Source organism: Xyrauchen texanus, chromosome 49 (assembly GCF_025860055.1).
Source record: "Xyrauchen texanus isolate HMW12.3.18 chromosome 49, RBS_HiC_50CHRs, whole genome shotgun sequence".
In the NCBI taxonomy this organism is placed as follows: domain Eukaryota; kingdom Metazoa; phylum Chordata; class Actinopteri; order Cypriniformes; family Catostomidae; genus Xyrauchen; species Xyrauchen texanus.
In genome coordinates, this window is record NC_068324.1 from 7,879,501 (window position 1) to 7,899,476 (window position 19,976).

Consider the following 19,976-nt stretch of genomic DNA (forward strand, 5'->3'; position numbering starts at 1 on the left):
AATTTCTGACAACACAGGCAGCCACAACAACGACAGCTATTAAATGAGATCGGACTGAAAGTGCGTGGCATAACATCTCGGTCACCGTAGAATTTGTTGTCGTAAATGTTTTCATTCTTCTCTCTCTTTATCTAATTAATTTGCTCATGCCCCAAGAATCGTAGATCATTTGCAATGGGGACAGATCACCAAAGCACACAATAGAAATAGAAAAAGGGGATGAATGCAACGGAAAACAGAGAATAATGCAATCACAATTCGCCATGTCTCACTTAATTTTCTCCTCAATCAAGTGTTCATGCGTTTCACCTTTTTTTCACTCCCACTTTTTTCCCCATGCAGTGCAAAACTGAACTGATTGCATGGTGAAATTATAACCCTGGTAAGAGTTTTTTGTTCCGTATTGCGGCAGCACCATTACAGCTGAATTAAATGAGAAGCCCTACGAAGCACAGACGACACCCTCCCACTCCCGCCCACACCGAACCCTAGGATCACACTTTTCAATCCAGTCCGCGGCTAAAAGCATTCATTCCTGCGTTCAGGGGCCCTGTGCACAACCGCGCCTCGAGCACCTACAAGAACGCGGTCATCTTGGTGGACAGGGGAAATTTCTGTCAGTAACTAGCGGGACATCAGGGATTCGTATTCATTCTGCCTGAGAGAATGATTACACTTACAGTAGTTGCACTTAGGGGTCCACTTAAAAAATGGCACACTGCAGAACTTCAAGAAAAGAAAGCTTTATGACTGGTGGGGAGAGATTTGACATGCTCTTTACCCACCGACACCCTCTGCATGTTAGTTCAAAAATGCTGTTTTTCAAAGGTGTTGCATTCTCCAGTTTCGATAATTGTCCTTCAATCAGTGCTGAAGTGGTTGTTTAAACAGATTCATTTTCTTCAACCTCTGCTCTATCAACTGAACAATCCTATTCCCAAAGGGAAGCCTCTGACTTAGTAAACTGGGTCTAATGAATCAATTTCAGAATTAGTTTTTGTTGTTATTACTGTAGCATTAAGTGGTTTGCGATGTTGACGATTGTGGTGCGAACCCACCTCTGTTTTTGGTTAATGCTGATCGACTATGTGGGAGCAGCTTGGGTAATGGAAGCTACACTATTTCATTAAACTTGTGAGGGTAAAACCTGCTAAAAGGATGCATTAGCATATTCTATACTTTTTCAGCAATTTAAAAAATGATATTAGATGAATGTGAACTATGAATATCTTTGTTGTCTTTATTTATAAGCAAACTAAATATAGGGGGTAAAATATGTCGGACTAGTGTGACTAAAATCATATATTTCACTCTCAGTGAGAATACGTTTAAAAACCACGCAAACAATCTAAATTCTAATAGACACTACAATATTGTCCTACAAAACCCATATTCATTTGCACATTGCAAATTAGTAAAAAAGATTATAAAATATCCAAATATATATATACATAGTTTAGTGTAACTGCATAAAAGACATCTGTTTTAAATAAAACTTTATTCTAAAAAAGATAAGTATAAAAAGAAAAAATCAATTTCAAAATGCACAAACATTTGGCTCCATGCATCTTCTCTATCTGACAAAAAGTGTCACCGATTTATTTCGCTCGCACATAATAATCATACACATCCATGGCGCATGTGGAAGTTGACAACGTATTCGGCATTGGTGCGCTGCACGGAGATGGCAAAGGGCTCAAATGGATGGAAAGTGAATGCTACCAGTCTTCTGACTGCGTGGTTAATGGGTCTGCCCAGCAGGCCTGCCTGGATCTTAAATTTCAGCAACCCCGAGTCCCTCGCGTAGAAACTGCAGGAAAGAAGCAGTGCCAGTTAATTATGATGCCATAATGTACTGCGACAGGAAGAAACCAGTATATGTTTCGCTCTGTAGCATATTCTTTCTTTAAGAAGCATTCTGTAAGCAAGCCGTTGTTGGTATATTGGAGAATAGTGGCAACATTTGTCAAGGAAATTTTTAAAGCTCTCAGAAAGTGTTTTAAAGATCCCCTGTCACAGCATGAAATTACACTTCAGTGTTTCAAGATTTAACAAGGAAGTTGATGCACACCTCCCGCTGAGCTTCATTTTTCACTACAAGGAGGAAAAGTGGGCGTACATTCTGGCTTCATCTGCAATTTACTGTGCTCTGTCTTTGTCAAGAAACTTTAGACCATGCATGTATACATTTAAAGCGATAGTTCACCCAAAAATGAAAATTCTCGAATCATTTACTCACCCTCATGCAATCCCAGAAGTGTATGACTTTCTTTCTTCAGCAGAAATCAAACAAAGATTGTAGGTCTGTACAATGCAAGAGAATGGTGATCAGACATTTGTAGTTCCAAAAATCACATAAAGCAAACATAAAAGTAATCCATAAGACTTAAGTGGTTAAATGTTTTTCTTGAGAAGTGATATGATCGGTGTGGGTGAGAAACAGATCAAAATGTAAGTCCTTTTTTACTCTAAATCTCCAGTTTCACTTTTAGTCACACATGGTGCATGTTTAGTTTCACTTTCACATCTGAAAGTGAAAGTTAAAGTGGAGATTTAGAGTCAAAAAATGACTTAGATTTGTATCTGTTTCTCACCCACGCCTATTATATCACTTCTGAAGACATAGACTTAACCACTGGAGTCATACGGATTACTTTTATGTTTCCTTTATGTGATTTTTGGAGCTACAATGTCTTGCCACCATTCACTTGCATTGTGAGGACCAAAAGAGCAAAGATATTTTTCTAAAAATCTTTGTGTTCTACTGAAGAAAGAAAGTCATACACATCTGTAATGGCATGATGGTGAGTAAATGATAAGAGAAATTTCATTTTGGGTGAACTATCCCTTTTTTGACATTAAAGAAAATTAAGAGCACCTATTATGGTTTTTCAAATATAACTTTTCATGTAGCGTGTTATATAGCTGTTTGTGAATGTAAAAAAAAGTCTGCAAAGTTTAAAAAATCAAAGTGCACGACAAATGGTGTTATTGACTCCCAAATAAAGAACCGATTCTGAACACCTGAAACGAGTCGTTAGTAATTCCAGACTTACTTCCTGTACTAAACTACAACTCTGACCTGCCCTCAAACACTACACTAAGCAGTAGACCAATCACAACAGACTGGGACATCTGCCCCAGAAAGGAGTTTAGAACGAATGCTTTAGAACGGATTATTGAACGAGAGGTTTTTGACACTGGGAAAAATGGTAATGCTGCAATTTAAATTATGAGCAAATTAAAGTGTTTTTTGACCTTGGATTTATGTAAATCTAATTTATGAGACCTTTAAAACAAAAACGGGCACATTTAAAAACCATAATAGGTGCTCTTTAAAATTTGTTGATTTAAAATCATTTGTTCAACCTCATGTCTTCCAAACCCATATATCTTTCCTTTTTTTTTCATCAATCACCATTCACATTGATTGTATGAAAAAAGATGCAATGAAAGTGAATGGTGACTGAGAGTCTCCCCAACATCTACTTTTGTGTTCCACCAAAAAAGGTCATACAGGTTTCAACATGAGGTCAAGTACTGTACTAAAACATCTCACTTATGCCCAACATTTGATCGTTTTTGAGAGGAAAAACTCCCTAATCTGCTTATAAGATCGGACTATGTGCCTGGCAGTACCGTATGGGATGATCACCGCAGGTCTTCGGCCGTTCCATTACAGACACCCACTTGTCATCGTAGCTGAAGAGGGAGAGGTCCAGATATGGACTGCTGCTGTATGACTGGGCACTGATGGGAAGCTGTCCAAGAAGCCTCCTGACCGCCTCTGTGTGCCCTCCATATTTGGCATTCACTATGGTGTCTTTGAACCTGGGCACAAACAAACAGCTCCATAAATGATGTGCATGGCAAGTGACTAAATTGAATGGCATAAAGGAAAGTCTGCCTCTCTTTAGAAAGTTCCTAAATCTTTTTTGACTTCTATGTAGTTCACGTAGCCTAATTAGAGTTTTTAGAAATGTAAAGTGTTAGTTAAATACTTCTAACAGAGTGAGTTGCAACCAAATATCCAGTGCGGCATATTTACATTGAGTCGTTGTTAAGGCCTTGTGCAAGTCAGAATGAGTGAGGCCTCCTCTGGCTCGACCAATAACTTGTGGCTTCCAAATAGGCCTGGTTCATGTACTGTATGTATCTCACCTGCGTTGCACTTGACGAGCAAAATTGTTGCTGGAAGCAGAACACGGGAACTGCACAGCCTCGCTGTGGAGAGTGGCGTTTCGGAAGAGGTCACAGAAGTTCTCGAAAAGCTCCAGAAGTTTATCTGAAGTGTTCTCGAAAACCGCAATCACTTCAGTCGTCAGCATGTTGTAAACCACAAAGAATGAAGGCTGAGAAAGGAGAAGAAAAATTAGGGTCATTATTAGATTTCAGTTTATATAAACTAGATGTTTTAATAGATACGTGTATTTTATATATATATATATGATATCCTGGTTCTTAAATAGGGCTCGGGTTCATCTTTCAATGCGAGTGGGATTTTTTCACTTGTTTCATTGTCTGGCAGGTGAAAATCATAAGTATTATATGGCAAAATGCCTTCAGAAGACTTGGAATATGATGCATGAGTTGAATGGACTACTTTTGGGTCCTTTTTAAGCTTTAAAGTGAGTCACTATCAACTGCTATTGAATGGAGATAAGAAATCACAACATTCTTTAAAATATATACTTTTGTGTTTAATATGACATGAGGGTGAGTAAATGATAACAGAATTTTAATTTTTTGGTGAACTATTCCTTAAATTATGAACAATAGCAATACTGTATTACAGCAACACACTTTAAATCTTTAAAAAAAATATCGTCCCAATGATTATTTACTGGTACTTACAAAAACACAATCCATTACAAACCAAACTGAATTCAAACCAAAAGGACAACAAACATTATATCTTATACTACCACAGATTAAGGTATGACGCCAGCAAGTGCACATCTGATTAAATCTCCAGTTACTTTGCAGTGTGTACTTGTAGTGTGTGATGGAGGTGGGGTGATGGATTTTACCTGCGAGGGGTCAGTGACCCTCAGTGTGACCACGTCTTCGCTAGTGTACTTAATAAAGAGGTGGTGTTCATCCAGGAGTTGCATCTTCCACATGCGCAGTTGCCTGAGCTGATCGAAGAACTGAAAGAACCGCCGCTTAGCCATGGCACTGCCGTCCTGCTCTGCCCTCCTCCAGAGGTACACAAGCAGTCGGTGCTTCAGGGAGTTGATGGTTTTCTCTTTATACAGGCGAGAGAAACCGGGCTGGCCTTCAGCCTGGGCCTCAGAGTAAACCGCAGACAGAGTCAGGAGGTCATCCTCATAACAAAAACGTCCTATGGTGCGGACGTCAAGGAATGTTCCTTCTGGTGTCACCTTAGTGGGTGGGAGGGGATATTAAAGATGAAAGATATTAAATATAATCTGATTGATAAATAGTACTTTATAAGTGATTAAGAAATTAAAGTCATTCGCAATATACATCACAATACATATTGTTTAAAAGAAGCTTTAAAGAAAATAAGCAAGTAAACCTTTTAAAGTAAAACATTTTAACTTTGACATGACTGAATTTACGAATTTAGTTATCATGCTCTTAAAAAATCTTTTGATCTATAATTTATGCTTAAAAGTTTTACAACTCATTTTATTGATAAAAATAAATTGTGCTTAAATCATATTTATTTTCTTTTTTTATTATTTAAACAAATTTTGAAAATTGGTGTGATGGATCAGATAGAAAACAAAAAGCTGTCAACAATTGCCCAGCATAAATGGCAACACCAATTCTGTTTAGCAAAAATAAGAGTTTTGATAAGATTTGTTTGACTTCTTTGGAGGTTGTAGTTGGTAGAAATGTAACCTTAGTTTCCATTTAGTTTTATACATTTTGGAAAAACATTTACAAAATTTTCTACAAAAATTGATTTAAAGGAACACTCCATAGTCACTACAAATAAAGCTCAACAGACAACATTTGTGGCATAATATTGACTCGCACATCCATTTCTTTAAAAGAAAAAATAGAGTTGCAGTGAGGCACTTATAACAGAAGTGAATGGGGGGGGGTTATGAATTTTTAGAGGGTTTAATTGCAGAAAATTGATGCTTATAATTTTATAAAGGCACTTCATCAATTCTTAATTAACGCATGTATTATTTGAGCTGTTAAATTGTCATTTTTACAGTCATTATAAGGTTTGTTAACATTCATCATGGCAAAGTTGTTGTAAAATTGGCTATACATTTTCACATAAAAGGTTAGTAAGTGATTTTATCACACTAAAATCATGTTAACATGCATATTGTTTATGTCTTGTGGCTATACTTTTGAAAATATTAGTATTTTAATGACCAAAAATTGCCCCCTATTCACTTCCATTGTAAGGAGTGTCTCACTATAACTCAGATTTATTATTTGTTTTTGTTTTTTGAAGGAGGGGTAAGTCCAAATATATTTTTGAGGTTATGCCACAAATGCTGTCAATTAGAGCTTAACTTGTATTGAACACAGAATACTCAAATATATTTAAAAATGTAATGTTGTAACCATCATGTTAAAGGTATTAAAGTAATTCCCTTACACCTTGAATGCACAAGAGTGTACACAAATTCAAATCATACTTTTCAAGGTAAATTGTTTTTATTTATTTTTTTACAAATATCATGACTTTCCGAGTCACGAAGATGAAGCCGTTTTCTTAGGATTACTTTTTATGACCTTAACAAAATGTGCCTTTTCATAAAAATCTCTAAATATCAGATTTTTTATTAAAACTTCACACACACATTGATGGTCTAAAGGGGTTCTTTTTGTTTGTTTGTTTGTTTTTAGACATGGCAACTTCGATGTGTGATACGTTATAGCCTGATGACTTGAAAGTGTAAAAGAGAAGGTGTGCGAACACTTTTGACTGGTAGAGTATAAATTACTGCATAAACTGCATAAGTGATTTGTGCTTTGAATTGTGATTGAATAAATAGCCTCACACACTGTACTCTTACCTGAAAGACATGTATGGTCTGCTGCTGCACAGAGAGCACAGCAAGTATATTTCTGTACAGGTAGAGACCCTGATTGTGTGAGAGAATGATCTTGTCACACTTAAAGGTGCGTGTATCACACAGTCGGCCCGTGTGCAGGTCTATAATGTGTAGAGAGTAGTCTTCAAGAGGAGAGCGTGGATTCGGTGTCACCGACTCATTGTTGCGATACACCTCAAAAAAGTGCGGATGAGGTTCTTCGGGCAAGTAGGCAGCAGAGCCAACAATCACATAACGGCAGTCGTCTGTAAACAGACTGCACTCTCTGTTCAAGTGTTCACCGTTGGAGGCCACATTGGTGACATGGAGAAGAGAGAAGAAACGTTCAAATAGCCTGCCTCTGATGTTGAGGGACCGCTGGTCATTCCCATTAGCCAGGGTTTCGCCCTCCTGGACTTGGAGAAGGTCTTCTGCTGCTTGGCATCCCTGGTACTCGTAGATCTCCAGGGAAGTCTGATCAGAGGAGAAGGCAATGAAACACCGTCCATCAGGGGAGAACTTGCGCAGGAAGCAGGGAGGCTTCTCTACATTCACCACAGTGAAGTTGGGGAAGAGGTTCTGGTGGAAGCAGCGCACACGGTACCAGTGAGCTCCAGGGGCACCCGAATAGATCCGACGTCTCTCTAGTCGGTGGACAACATTCTGGTTCTGGATGCGTCTGGGCTTCAAAGTTGGGAAATCATCTTCTGATGTTGTGTTGTTGTGAGCAGCCATAATACATACATTACATCATTACCACTGCAATAAATTAAAACATTAAAGGAAGAGAGTAAAATAGTACAAGTAAATACATGCAATGCAACAAAACATTTCCTTGCAAAAGTAGACAGATAGTCTGTTTTACAGTTTTATTTCAACGTTATTTTATACAAAAGTCTTACAAATAAACTTTTATCATAATAAAACATCAATATAAAGTCCAGACAGAATATAAGTTATGTATATCTTACCTGCTTTTGGATTTAAACACTTCTCATGCTAACATGTGTGCAGGTCTAACTCTCTCTAAGACAAACATGGCCAACACACAACCAAAACCCTACATAAAATAAAACATTAAAAAAAAACTTGGAAAAAGGACCTATAACACACTTTATTGTGTTGTTCTTCAGTTTAAATCTGCTAGGAGCTGTCTGACCGGCGGAAGTAGCCGAGATCGCATGAGCCAGCGCTGCAAATATAAAGTTGGCCTGAAGCACAAAAAGCATCAGCGCGCCCCCTTTAGGAGCGGAGAGAAAACGCAACTGCACTTCTGCGGATAATTCGAATGGCAGATTCTTACCGTGATTCGAATTGATTAGATGTCCTGTCAAATTGATTAGATGGCTTGTCAAATTGATTAGATGTCGTCAAATAGACCTTTTTCACACTCCGGGTTTTGGAACGCGGAAGTAAACGTTTGCAGGGTAAACTTCTACAGCGGTGAATGGGAGTGAATGGGAGATAACACCAAATATTATTTTCACTTAACCATTTGCTACGAGAGCAAAAGTAAAAATCCACTATTACGTGTGAATGACTTTCCAGAAGGGGTGAGAGCGGTGGATTAAGACAGTAGAATAGGAGAAGAAGCCAAATGTACTGTCACTCTCTCATTAGCTGTAGGCTAATAGAAACCTCCTCGTAGCTGTTGTAATGAATTTTTTAATTTTAAAACTAATATATTTAATAATAATAATAATAATGCGTGATTTACGCTTATAAATAAGGCGGAAACGCGTCATCACAGTCTGTGAAAAAGGTTTATGTCTCATAAAATAAAAAATATCCTGTCCCTTAAAATCAATTGCTGTGCGTGTGTGTGTGTGTAAGCTCCAAGTATCCATATCCCTCAATGAAAAACAGGAAAATAATTCGAGAGAAATTATTAGAACGAACTACAGAAAATAGTAAGAATTTACTTGACAGAATTTTTTGGAGGGTTTTGTTGATGAAAGGGTTTGCAAAAGGCAAATGTAGAACTAATAATTAGGGACGAAACACTTCCCATTTATGCACCCATTAGCAGAGTACACCAAAAAGGCAAAGCAGTGACAGATGAGGTCATCTCAGTCTTTTGTTTTCCCTTTCTGCCATAGAAAAAACTGATAACTGCTCAAAATGCCTTTTCCCTTGGCGTTTTATGGAGCATTTGGACTTTGAAAATACACTTTTCATTCCGTAGTCAACAGGGAGCATGCTCATCCTCCAGAAAAATTATGATATTAACAAACCCATTTTAAATGTCAATTGACCGGCTCAGACAAGGGTAGTTCCGTGATGATTAGGGCAGAGGTAAATAAATCTTTTTAGAAGACCACTTATGGTGGTTGAAATTATTATGCTGAAGGTTTTTTTTTTTTTTTTTTTTTCAAAATGCATACAAAAGTAATTATTCCTAGCTGGACACAGAATGTATAATAAGTTAGAATGTCAAAATTAATCATTCCAGTCCATAAACTAAACTCCAAATTAAAGATTCTTGAAAAAAAATGTTAAAGCAAAACAAAAACAAAAAATGTTTTGTGCCATAAAGAAAATTGTATCTTTTCATTATTTTAATCTATTTTACATTATATATTATATTTTATACATATATACAGAGATGTTTATTTTGGGGAAATATTTTCAAATATTTCAAATAACAAATTGTTACATATGTTATGTTATGTTATTTAGCTGGCTATTCTTAAAGGAATAGTGCACCTAATAATGAAAATGCTCTTATTATTTACTCGTCCTCATGCAATCCTAGATTTGTCTGTCTTTCTTTCTATTGCATAACACAAACAGAGATTTTTAGAAGAACATCTCTGCTCTGTAGGTCCATAAAATGCAAGTGAATGGTGACCTTAATTTGAAACTCCATAAAGCACATAAAGGTAGCATAAAAGTAATCCATACGACTCTGGTTTAATCCATGTCTTCGGAAGCGATCAAATCGGTTTTGGGTGAGAAGAGAATGTACAACTGTACAAATTTTTCACTGTGCATCTTGTCATTGTCTCTAGGCAAGATCAAGATTTTAAGGTTGATTACACCCCCTAGTGCTTGATGCATGCGCAGAGTGCTGGATGGTGTTAGAAAGTGTAATCAAGCTTGCTGTAATTGGAAAAAGCGGTTGCTTTTTGCGCAGAAGTGAAGAAGCTGTTTTTTTTTATAGCATTTCTGAAAATCTGTGTTGCATAGAGACTGTGTTTAACATTTAAAAAGATATTTGGTACTCAGCATCATAATAGAATGTTGCTGTAATTGTAGCTTTCTCAGGGCCGGTTCTAGACATTTGGAGGCCCTAGGCAAAATGTATGTTCGAGGCCCCCCACCATGCCCTCCTCCCCTCCACCTTTCAGAATTCACGAGTTCACACTTACATCAAATTAAATAGAGTAAAGATTATGCGTATTTGGCATGCTGTCCTGGGGAGGGCTCCAGGCTCTGAATTTTGGCCAGATTTACACAGTATTGCATTGTATTTTGGATTGTGTTGTTTACATCCAATAAGAGATTATTAAAAATCAAAGTGAGGAGATGGAGGCGGTGGAGGGATGCTGATAAACTGTCAATGAACAGAGGTACGTCTGCAGTATATATACCTCTTATCTCGTTGATTATCTGAATGTGCTCCTCCTGAAATTTGTTAATAAAACATAATTTAATAAAAAAGACTTGAAAACAAATATGATTCCTAACCATTTTATTTATACAAAACCTGTTATCAGTATTTTTATATTTTTACTTAAATGTGCATATTAATGTAACTTTAATTAAGGTAAACAAAAAACAAATCATCTGAAAAGTCATCTTTTTTTTTAGCAGTCAGGAAGTTTTTTGCAGTAATTTGTTCAGTAATTTATTTATGGTAACACACTAACCCACTATTTGGGATAATGAACAGTTTTGTTTTTGATAGACTAAATATAGTCATATTAGAGAAATACCTTATGATACACAAATCAGCTGCTATTGGAAGTGAAAAGACAAGTTAATTTCGTCAACTGTAATTGTGTGCTTATTCATATGCTTAAGATTGCATACTTATTTTCATCAGATAAATTTGCAGAAAAGTTGGATTTTATTCATCTACAATCTCTTCATTCATAAATTCAGAGGTTGGGAGTGACTCGTATGTAAACGGTGATATTACTTGGTTTAACTACAGGTGAATGACAATTGTTATATCCAATGGACAAACAGCATAGTATTTTGCTGCTCTTGATTGGTGGATAAGCATGTGTATGTTTTGGAGGCCCTGCTTCCAAGTCCGAGGCCCTAGGCAACTGCCTAGTTCGCCTATAGGTAGCGCCGGCCCTGAGCGTTCTTCAAACTTTGTTCTATTTTTTGCTCTATTTTTTATTTTATTTTTTAGACATTTTAATTTTGAGATTTTTTCCAAGTCTCAGTTTGCTCTTTTCTTTATACTGCAGCCTACAGAATATGTGATATTGATCACATGTATTGGCATTGTGAATTTCTATTTAAATACAAGTTAAGCTCAATCAACAGAATTTGTGGCATAATATTCATTACCACAAAAAAATATTTTGACTCGTTCCTCCTTTGCTTTAAAAAAAGCAAAAATCGAGGATACAGTGAGGCACTTAAAATGGAGACAAAGTGAATGTGGCCAATTTTTTTATGTTAAATTCCTCACTGTTTCAAAAGTATAGCCACAAGACATAAAGGATATGCATATGAACATTATTTTAGAGTGATAAAATCACATACAAACCTTTTCTGTGCCAGTTTTACAATTTCGTAACCATGGCGATGTAATGTCAACAACCCTAAAACAACTGGAAAAATTATAAATTAACAAATTTACACCTCAAATAAACAAGTTTTATCAGAACAATGAATGTAAGTGCTTTTATAAAATTATAAGCTTCTGTTTAAACCCTCCAAAACTTGGTCATATTCACTTTCATTGCCCCATTCACTTCCATTGTAAGTGCCTCACTGTAACCTACATTTTTTCACAATTATTTGTTTTTGTTTTTTAAGAAAAGGTGGGACAGGTCGAAATAAATTTTTGTGGTAATCCAAATTATGCCACAAATGCTGTCGATTGAGCTTAATTTGTATTGAACCCCGGAACATCCGTTGAAGTATATTGTTCTCCTCGATCTCCAGGCCAAGTTCAGCAAGATTAAAATGTTGCTTGTTCAATGCCAACATCACTGAAGACTATTTGTTTGGAGGGGAAATAGAAATGGCAGCAATTATTTCACAGAAAATCAAATAGCGCAGATCAAAAAACGCCCATCAGGGAGTTAAACAATGACATGCTTGACAAATCCACCCAAGTACATTTTTTTCAATGTTGCCTAATTTCAGAGGACAGCATCATGCTGTTACATGCAACACATTTCTCCAGAACAAATATTCTTTCTTTTTTCTTTTTCTTTTATCGAGTAATGATTTATCACTACATTTCTCATGAAATAAAGTGCTAACACATTAATGCCAAAATTATAGATGACTCATCACAGAATACATCAAATGCCAGACATATTTATGCACAAGTAGCATTTGCACCAGCTAGAAGTAGTTGAGTCAATCAATAGGTTGCATTTTCCTGTCGAATATCAGGCTTCAAATTATCTTGCTTGGTGGTGAAACAAGGCTTAATTGTGAACATTATCACATAGTTTTCATAGTCTTTTGAGTTACAGAGAAAAAGGCCTGTATGTACGAAGCAGAATCCATTCTGCCTGCTAGCCATATGGTCAGTGTGTGTAAATATATGCTCCAACCATTAAACCCTCACAGATAGAAATATAACTGTGCACTCCTTTATTGGCTGTCCAGAATACATGGCTATATTTTATTGGCCTTCTGAATCAGCTGACAGGATGCTGTTGCCTGGAAACATTGTTTCCTACCAAATACACCCCTTCTCTGCAGCCTTACCAGTCCAATCAATGTGCCCACAAGACTGATAGCTTATACAGTACCATTTACAGCACTCAAAAAAGATTAAGATAAAGATTTACACATTTAAATTTCATAACAAAATTCCATCAAACAGAACTGAGTAATATTTTATAAAATTAAATATATATAAAATATTTGTATGTTTTTTTTTATTTAGTTAAACATTAATGACAGTTGTCAATTAATCAATTAGATAGAATTTAGTTATGAAATTGAAATGTGTAAATCTTAAAAATAGGCAATATATATATATATATATATATATATATATATATATATATATATATATATATATATATATATGGTTATTAAATCTGTTAAAGGAATAATTCACACAAAATACAAATTCTGCCATCATTTACTCACTTTCATGTTGTTCCAAACCTGTATGAGTTTATTTCTTGGAATGCAGAAGGAGATGTTTGGCAGCATAACAGCCTCAGTCACTGTTCACTGTCAATACAAATATAACTGTTTACCTGTCATAATATGGATTACAGATGCCATACGACAAATTTCTGCCTCTTCTTTAAGTCTCAGGGAAATTGTAATTCTGGTTTCCGTGGAAACCTCTCAGAGACAACAATGGATGAAGGGTAAAGGACGAGTGCAGGATGTCGATTTTTCTTTTGAGGATGTATGTGTGTGTGTGTGCAAGTGCATGCGCATGCTAGCTTGCTTGTGTGTGATGTGTGCATGTGTGTGTGTTATGGGGGAGGGAGACATTCTGGACAGGCATAGTTGCGTTCATGAGTGTGTACAGCTTGTCATGGGACTACATGGAAGAGTGTTTGCATTTCCTTGTACATGAGTCCTCAGTGCAAGCTGGAGACTGCAGGGCATGCAAATCAGCCATGATTTCAACACCCTCTGCCTCATCTCAACCATGTTTTTTCACCCAAATTTAAGTTAGTTTACTCTAGGTTTCCATTTCTTTTTATTTCCCTTCCAGCAAAGACACAGATGCATACCTTTCTTTCTTTTAAAAAAAAAATTGATTTCGAGGGTTAGTTCACCCAAAAATGAAAATTCTGTCATCATTTACACACCCTCATGTTGTTCCAAACCAGTGTTGTGTGTAATATGATTACAAAGCAATTAAGCACTGTAATCTAACTACTTTTTTGTAGTTGTGTAGTGCATTACATTTAAAATTCTTGTGATCAGGTTACAGTTACTGATTTCAAGTAAGATAATTACTTCTAAGTATAGTACTTGGGTTACGCATAATATTATATATGGTTAGTCATTTAAAATATTATTATTTTCATATACAAATATGTTTGCATTTCTGTGACAGCTGAAGAACGTCTGACAATTAACGAGGAGGAAATATAGACATTATTTTGAATTCGTTGAGCAGAAAAACTGAAAGTAACACAAAATTAAAGTAATTAGTAATGTGATAACGTTTCACTGAAGTAATCAGTAATTTGAATGAAATCTTTGAGAAGTAATTAGTAATTTGTGGATTACCTTACCTTAACATACCCAACACTGTTCCAAACCTATGGAAAATGGAAAAAGGTGCAATGTAAGTGAATGGTGACTGAGGCTGACATTATGCCTAACATCTCCAATTGTGTTCTGCAGTGGAAATTAAGTCATATATGGGTTTGGAACACTACATGAGTGTGTGTGAGTAAATTATGACAGATCTTTCTTATTTGAATGGCCACCATTTACTGTCATTATCATTCTTTACCATGCAATGAAAGTGAATGGTGACCAGGGAAATAGCTGTTTGGACGCTTGATTTCTGCTATGTTTCATGCAAGAAAAACAGTCAAATTGGTTTGGAATAATATGAAAATATCAATAAATGATGACAGAACTTTCATTTTTGAGTAAACTTTCCCTTTAAATAGCAGTCACAAAGTTGTTAAACACTAATCTTGAATGCATGCTTTAGTAGTGTCCATTTCTTTACGTTAGGTTGACATACTGAATATGGGAATTTTCCTTAAATTAAGGTGATCATGTAGATGAAGTGTATGCCCTTTTGCAATTTAGTCTTGCTAACAATTCCACGTAATGATCCAACAATGACAATGCTGCATTTCACTTCACTGTAAAAAAAAAACTTTTTTTTTACAGTTTTTGCCAAAAAATTTACAGTGTTTTCCCTGTTTTTTTTAAATGACAGAAATGTTTTATTAAAATTACAACAAAAAACTGTTAATTGACATGTGTAACATAATTTAACAGAGAAACTATGTATAAATGGAATACACTACATATCTGTTTTTTAACAGATTTTCAATGATAATTTTAACAAAACTAACCGTAAAAATAAAGTTTTTTTTATTAACCTGCTGGCCTCTTTTAACACATGAAATACTGTAACAACTGTGTCGATTTCTGACACCCCTTAGCTTGTCACAGATTATCAGAGATCTGTTAAAAAGAGAGATATTGAAAGTATATTTACTTTCAATAAAACAAGTTTAGCTGTTTAAAAAAAAAGGCCGTTGCAATTTAAATAATAAGCTACGAAAACCAATGCAAAAGAAAAATCACAAACCTCTGTGTTCAGCAAATCATTTTCAGGGCAATAATTATTTAAGCCAATCAGAATTGACACCTCTGCTAAGTGGGTGCACGCAGAAAGAAGCGCGCGACATGAAGGATGAAGACGGTGGCGCGCTGGTGAACTATTCTGCTGTTTTCGAGGAAGCAACACGTGTGAGAGGTAACGTCAAAAATATTTACTGACACATTCAAAAATTCAACGCAATACCGACACATAGCTAAAGTATACATTTAAGATTGACGACCGAAAACAAAACAAGTAATGTATGTCAGATGTTACATTAGCTAGGTTGCAGATACATTTTAGCTTTGTGTTAACGTTACCTAAAATTTATAATGCAACGTTATGCAAACTTCTTTCTTTCTTTTCCCCCTCAGTTTTTTGATGCAATACCAGGAATTGGGACATCTGGAACTTCTGGAATTGAGATAAGTCAGAAGTCTTCTAGCTCAAACATTATATTAAAGTAAGTTTGCAATATGGCAAGTGTTCTAAATGCTTTCACATGTCCTATATGTGGCATTTCTACGTAAACAGTGAAAGGATATGTAAATCATAAAAAAATACACACAAATGAAACACATGGTGAATATGCCTGTTGTGTAATTGGGTACAAATCAAGGTTTACCAAGTATAATTCCTTTAAAAGTCATATGTTGCGCCACCATAAGCGGTCATCTGTGTCACACTGTGAAACCGTACAGGGTCCACTGAAATGTGAAAAGCCACATTGCCAGAAACAAACAGTTGATGGACCCCATTGACTTCCAAAGTATTTTTTTCCATACTATTGAAGTCAATGGGGTCCATCAACTGTTTGGTTACAAAACATTCTTCAAAGTATCTTCTTTTGTCTTCAACAGATGAAATAAATGTATACAGGTTTGTAACAACTTAAGGTTGAGTAAATGATGACTTTATTTTGGTGTGAACTATACCTTTAGATATGTCTGTCACATCTTTTGCTCAGTTTAAATACTTTTTATATGGCTAAACATTTATATGGCTCATCAGAATTGCTGATTATGAAAAATGTTTGTAGCACTATATTCAAGTGTATTTCTGTCTTCACAGATGCCTTTTCAGGATAAATCCAGATAGGGGGACCAAAGTGGAGAAGAAGCCATCTAAAAAACAGCAGTCCATAAATCCTAATCAATTTAATTGATTACAAACATTGCAAACTTTGAATGGAGAGAGTAGACATCATCTCACATGCCAGCTTTCATACATATCCAATTTGTTTATGCTATTCTGTAATGTTTAAAGGGTTCATTCTGCTTGTGTTTTGTGGCTGGCTGTTATCTTGAGTGAGTGCGGCATTTTAATGTGTGCTTTAATGCAAATTGTGTACATATCAAAGTACAGGGTTAAAAAAAAAAAAGCTGTCATTCTCACAGTAAAGACTGTTTATGGAAGTTGGTTAGTTTTAACCAGTGGGGAGAACCAGTTACATTTAAAAAAATAAATACAATTATAATATTGCTGCTAACGATGCTATGAAGTGCTTTGTTAAATGTTGATCACAGGATGTATTTGCAGATAACAAATAAAACAAAATTAAAATTACTGTTTTTTTTTTTATTAAAGCAAATCTTAGTTATTTTTGCAGTTTAACTAAACTGCAAAAAAAAGTTTAAGTACTGTTATAAAAACATTGTGTGTGTGTGTGTGTATATATTTATATTATCTGTACTTAAACTTTTTTTTATCATTCTTCAAAGATAATTTTTCTGTGTTTTAGAGGTGTATGACTGTATTTTAACAATTAATGTATGTTAAAATTAAAAGATTTCATAGTATTATAAGGAGATTTTTGTGTAGAATAACAGTAACAAACTGTAATTATAGGATAAGAAATTACTGTTTTTTTACAGTGTATCTGTTTTTTTCATGACAGTATTTTTCTGTTTTTAAACAGACATTTTCTGGCACCCCTGCTGCCAGAAAATTACCATTTTTTTTTTTTTTTTACAGTGTTATTTGTAGACCTTGAATTCGGCTGCTTTATACTTGGAAGGCTGACTAATGAAAAAAGACAGACAAGAATCTCACGAGATGAGGGTGAAAATGTTTGTTCGTTATTTGTGTGTCTAAAAATGCCTTTTGTCTTGTTTTTCTTTCATTGTGGCCACTCTCTTTAGCACAGAATGATTGCTTTAGGAGTCCTGTTTTCTTGTTTTTTTGCTTGTATGGATCTCGAATTTCAAGCATTTGTAGGGCTCCGGGGGCCAGAAAGGAAGAGCAAGCAGGACAATGTCTGATGCTTTTCAGTGGGACACAGTTTAGTTTAGGTCAGCAGAGATGGACCAGTAGTTTGGCAAGAAATTATTTCACCATTTCATCAAAACACACTCTTTAAAGGGAGGGAAAGAGAGGTCAAGTACAGAAACCACACTCAGGCAGAATTACCCTCTAACCCCTCAAGAAAGCTAAGGGGGATCTCAGCAGGGAAGCCCGAGCACCACACCACGCCTCACCCAAAAGCTGGCCATCATTGTGCAGCTGCAATTTTTGCCACTTGGGGATCACGGGTGAAAGGAATTTGATGGGCACTTTTCTATTATTAGTGCCAGTGAAGGAAACATTAGTGTCACAAGAACTTGTCGAGCTGCCGCAGTTCTCTCAACCCATTTTCCCAGGGGACTTTCCTTTTCTTGCCAGACTTGATGTGGAACTGCCATTTACATGGTCTTTACCTGATCTGGTAGAGCACCAATGCACCAAACCTTTGAAAATCCACCTTCCCCTGCTAACGCAATTACTGTTGGTCCAGGCTAATGGAAAGGTGTTTGTCTAGCTGGTGAGCCAGCATATAAGGGTGTTTGATTAAATTTGGGCAATTTTAGCACTGTCAACTTCTAGAAAGTCTCGTTAAAACATTTTCACTCACACATCTTTTTGTTCTGAAAGTCACAAAAAAATCCCACTACAGTGTCATTTCGACCACATCTCAATTTCTCTATTGTGTTTAATAGAGTGCTGTAATGGTAATTTACATTTTTGGGAATTAAATTTTTAATATTTTTTTTATATAAAATGGCAGACTCCTTTATCTTGCTACAGCTAATTTCATATAATAGCTAAAATTGTATGTATCCTAAATTCAAAATTAATAATTACATTTTTCTTAAAACACAACTTGTCTCTTTCATGCTCTTCACTGACATTGTTGACCCCAATGTAGTACATTAAAGTACACAAACTTTTGTAAAAACAATATCAGGGGTACTGTGGGAAAGTAATCTATGTTTAGAATTGATAGAAATCCTTTTAACACAATAAATATTGAAATGGTGTTTATGTGATTTTTATGTCACTCTTTCTTTAGATCATCATAATAAAAAAAAAGAAATAAATTTTATTTTGATAACAGATTATGGGTCTGGGTTAAGTCTAAAACACTTAAATCTATACATAAAATGCATTTGAAAAGTACCCAAAATAAATGATGGAGAACAGGCAAAAAGAAAAAAAAAATAATAATAATGTTAGTGTGGCAAAAGTTCTTTACACTCTGAAGGAGGAAGAAGGAGATGGCAAATCAAACTCAAAAGGTATTTTTATTTTCTCTCACTCAAAAGCTTCAATCTCAAATGTTAGCTACACTGACATAAACACATGCAGGTTCTGCTCCCTCTCCCCTCGGGTGGTCTGGATCGCCCTTTAAATCACTCTCCGCACTCACAGCAAACACAAAACAGCAGTTAGAGGTGATGTCCCACAGGTGCCAACCCATACCACACTCAATCTCTCGCTTTTCACAGACGTCGCTCAGCCACGCCCCCCATCACCACATACCCCCATCGCCCATCTCAGGCCAGGTAGCCATCCAGCCAAAGGCTGGAGAGCTAGATACCAACGGGTGATCCACACATTGGCATCCATCATGCGATGGAGCCACTGGAGCTGGGCATGGTCTGAACAGAGGGTGAAAGCATGCCCCAGCAGATAGTACCAGAGAGTGAGGACCGCCCATTTGATGGCCAAACACTCTTTCTCTATTGTGCTATACTTTGTCTCTCGCATCAAGTGCTTGCGACTAATTTACAGCACAGGGCATTCCTCCCCCTCCACCATCTGGGACAGTACCTCTTCCAACCTCCTCTCCGATGCGTCCGTCTGCAAGATAAAAGGGAGAGAGAAGTTAGGAGTGTAGAATAATGGCCCACCACAGAGTGCAGCATTTACTTGGGTGAACGCCTGCTGACACGGCTCTATCCACTGGACCCCCTTTTTATTAAGATCAGTCAGTGGGCTGGTGACGGTCGAACAATTAGGCACAAACCTACGATAATAGTCTCACCTCCTTTTTGGTCTTGGGTCTTGGGCAGGCCGCAATCGCCGCAGTCTTGTCAATTTGTGGCCACACATGCCCATGACCCAAGTGGAAGCCCAGACACCATAATTCCACCCATCCAATTGCACACTTCTTAGGGTTTGTCATGAGTCCCGTCTATCTCAACGACTTCAGTACA

General features: G+C 36.3%; 1 protein-coding gene across 1 annotated transcript; it reads right to left on the minus strand.

Annotated features, from left to right (window-relative positions):
- Positions 1 to 448: 448 nt before the first annotated feature.
- LOC127640525 (DET1 homolog) lies at positions 449 to 8,303 on the minus strand. The gene is made up of 6 exons (XM_052123140.1): positions 8,003 to 8,303; positions 7,014 to 7,790; positions 5,031 to 5,384; positions 4,162 to 4,352; positions 3,640 to 3,831; positions 449 to 1,810 (listed from the first exon to the last, which is right to left on the minus strand). The coding sequence occupies exons 2-6, from the start codon at positions 7,764 to 7,766 to the stop codon at positions 1,621 to 1,623; spliced, it is 1,680 nt and encodes a 559-aa protein (XP_051979100.1). The 5' UTR covers positions 7,767 to 7,790; positions 8,003 to 8,303; the 3' UTR covers positions 449 to 1,620.
- Between the last annotated feature and the right edge of the window lie 11,673 nt (positions 8,304 to 19,976).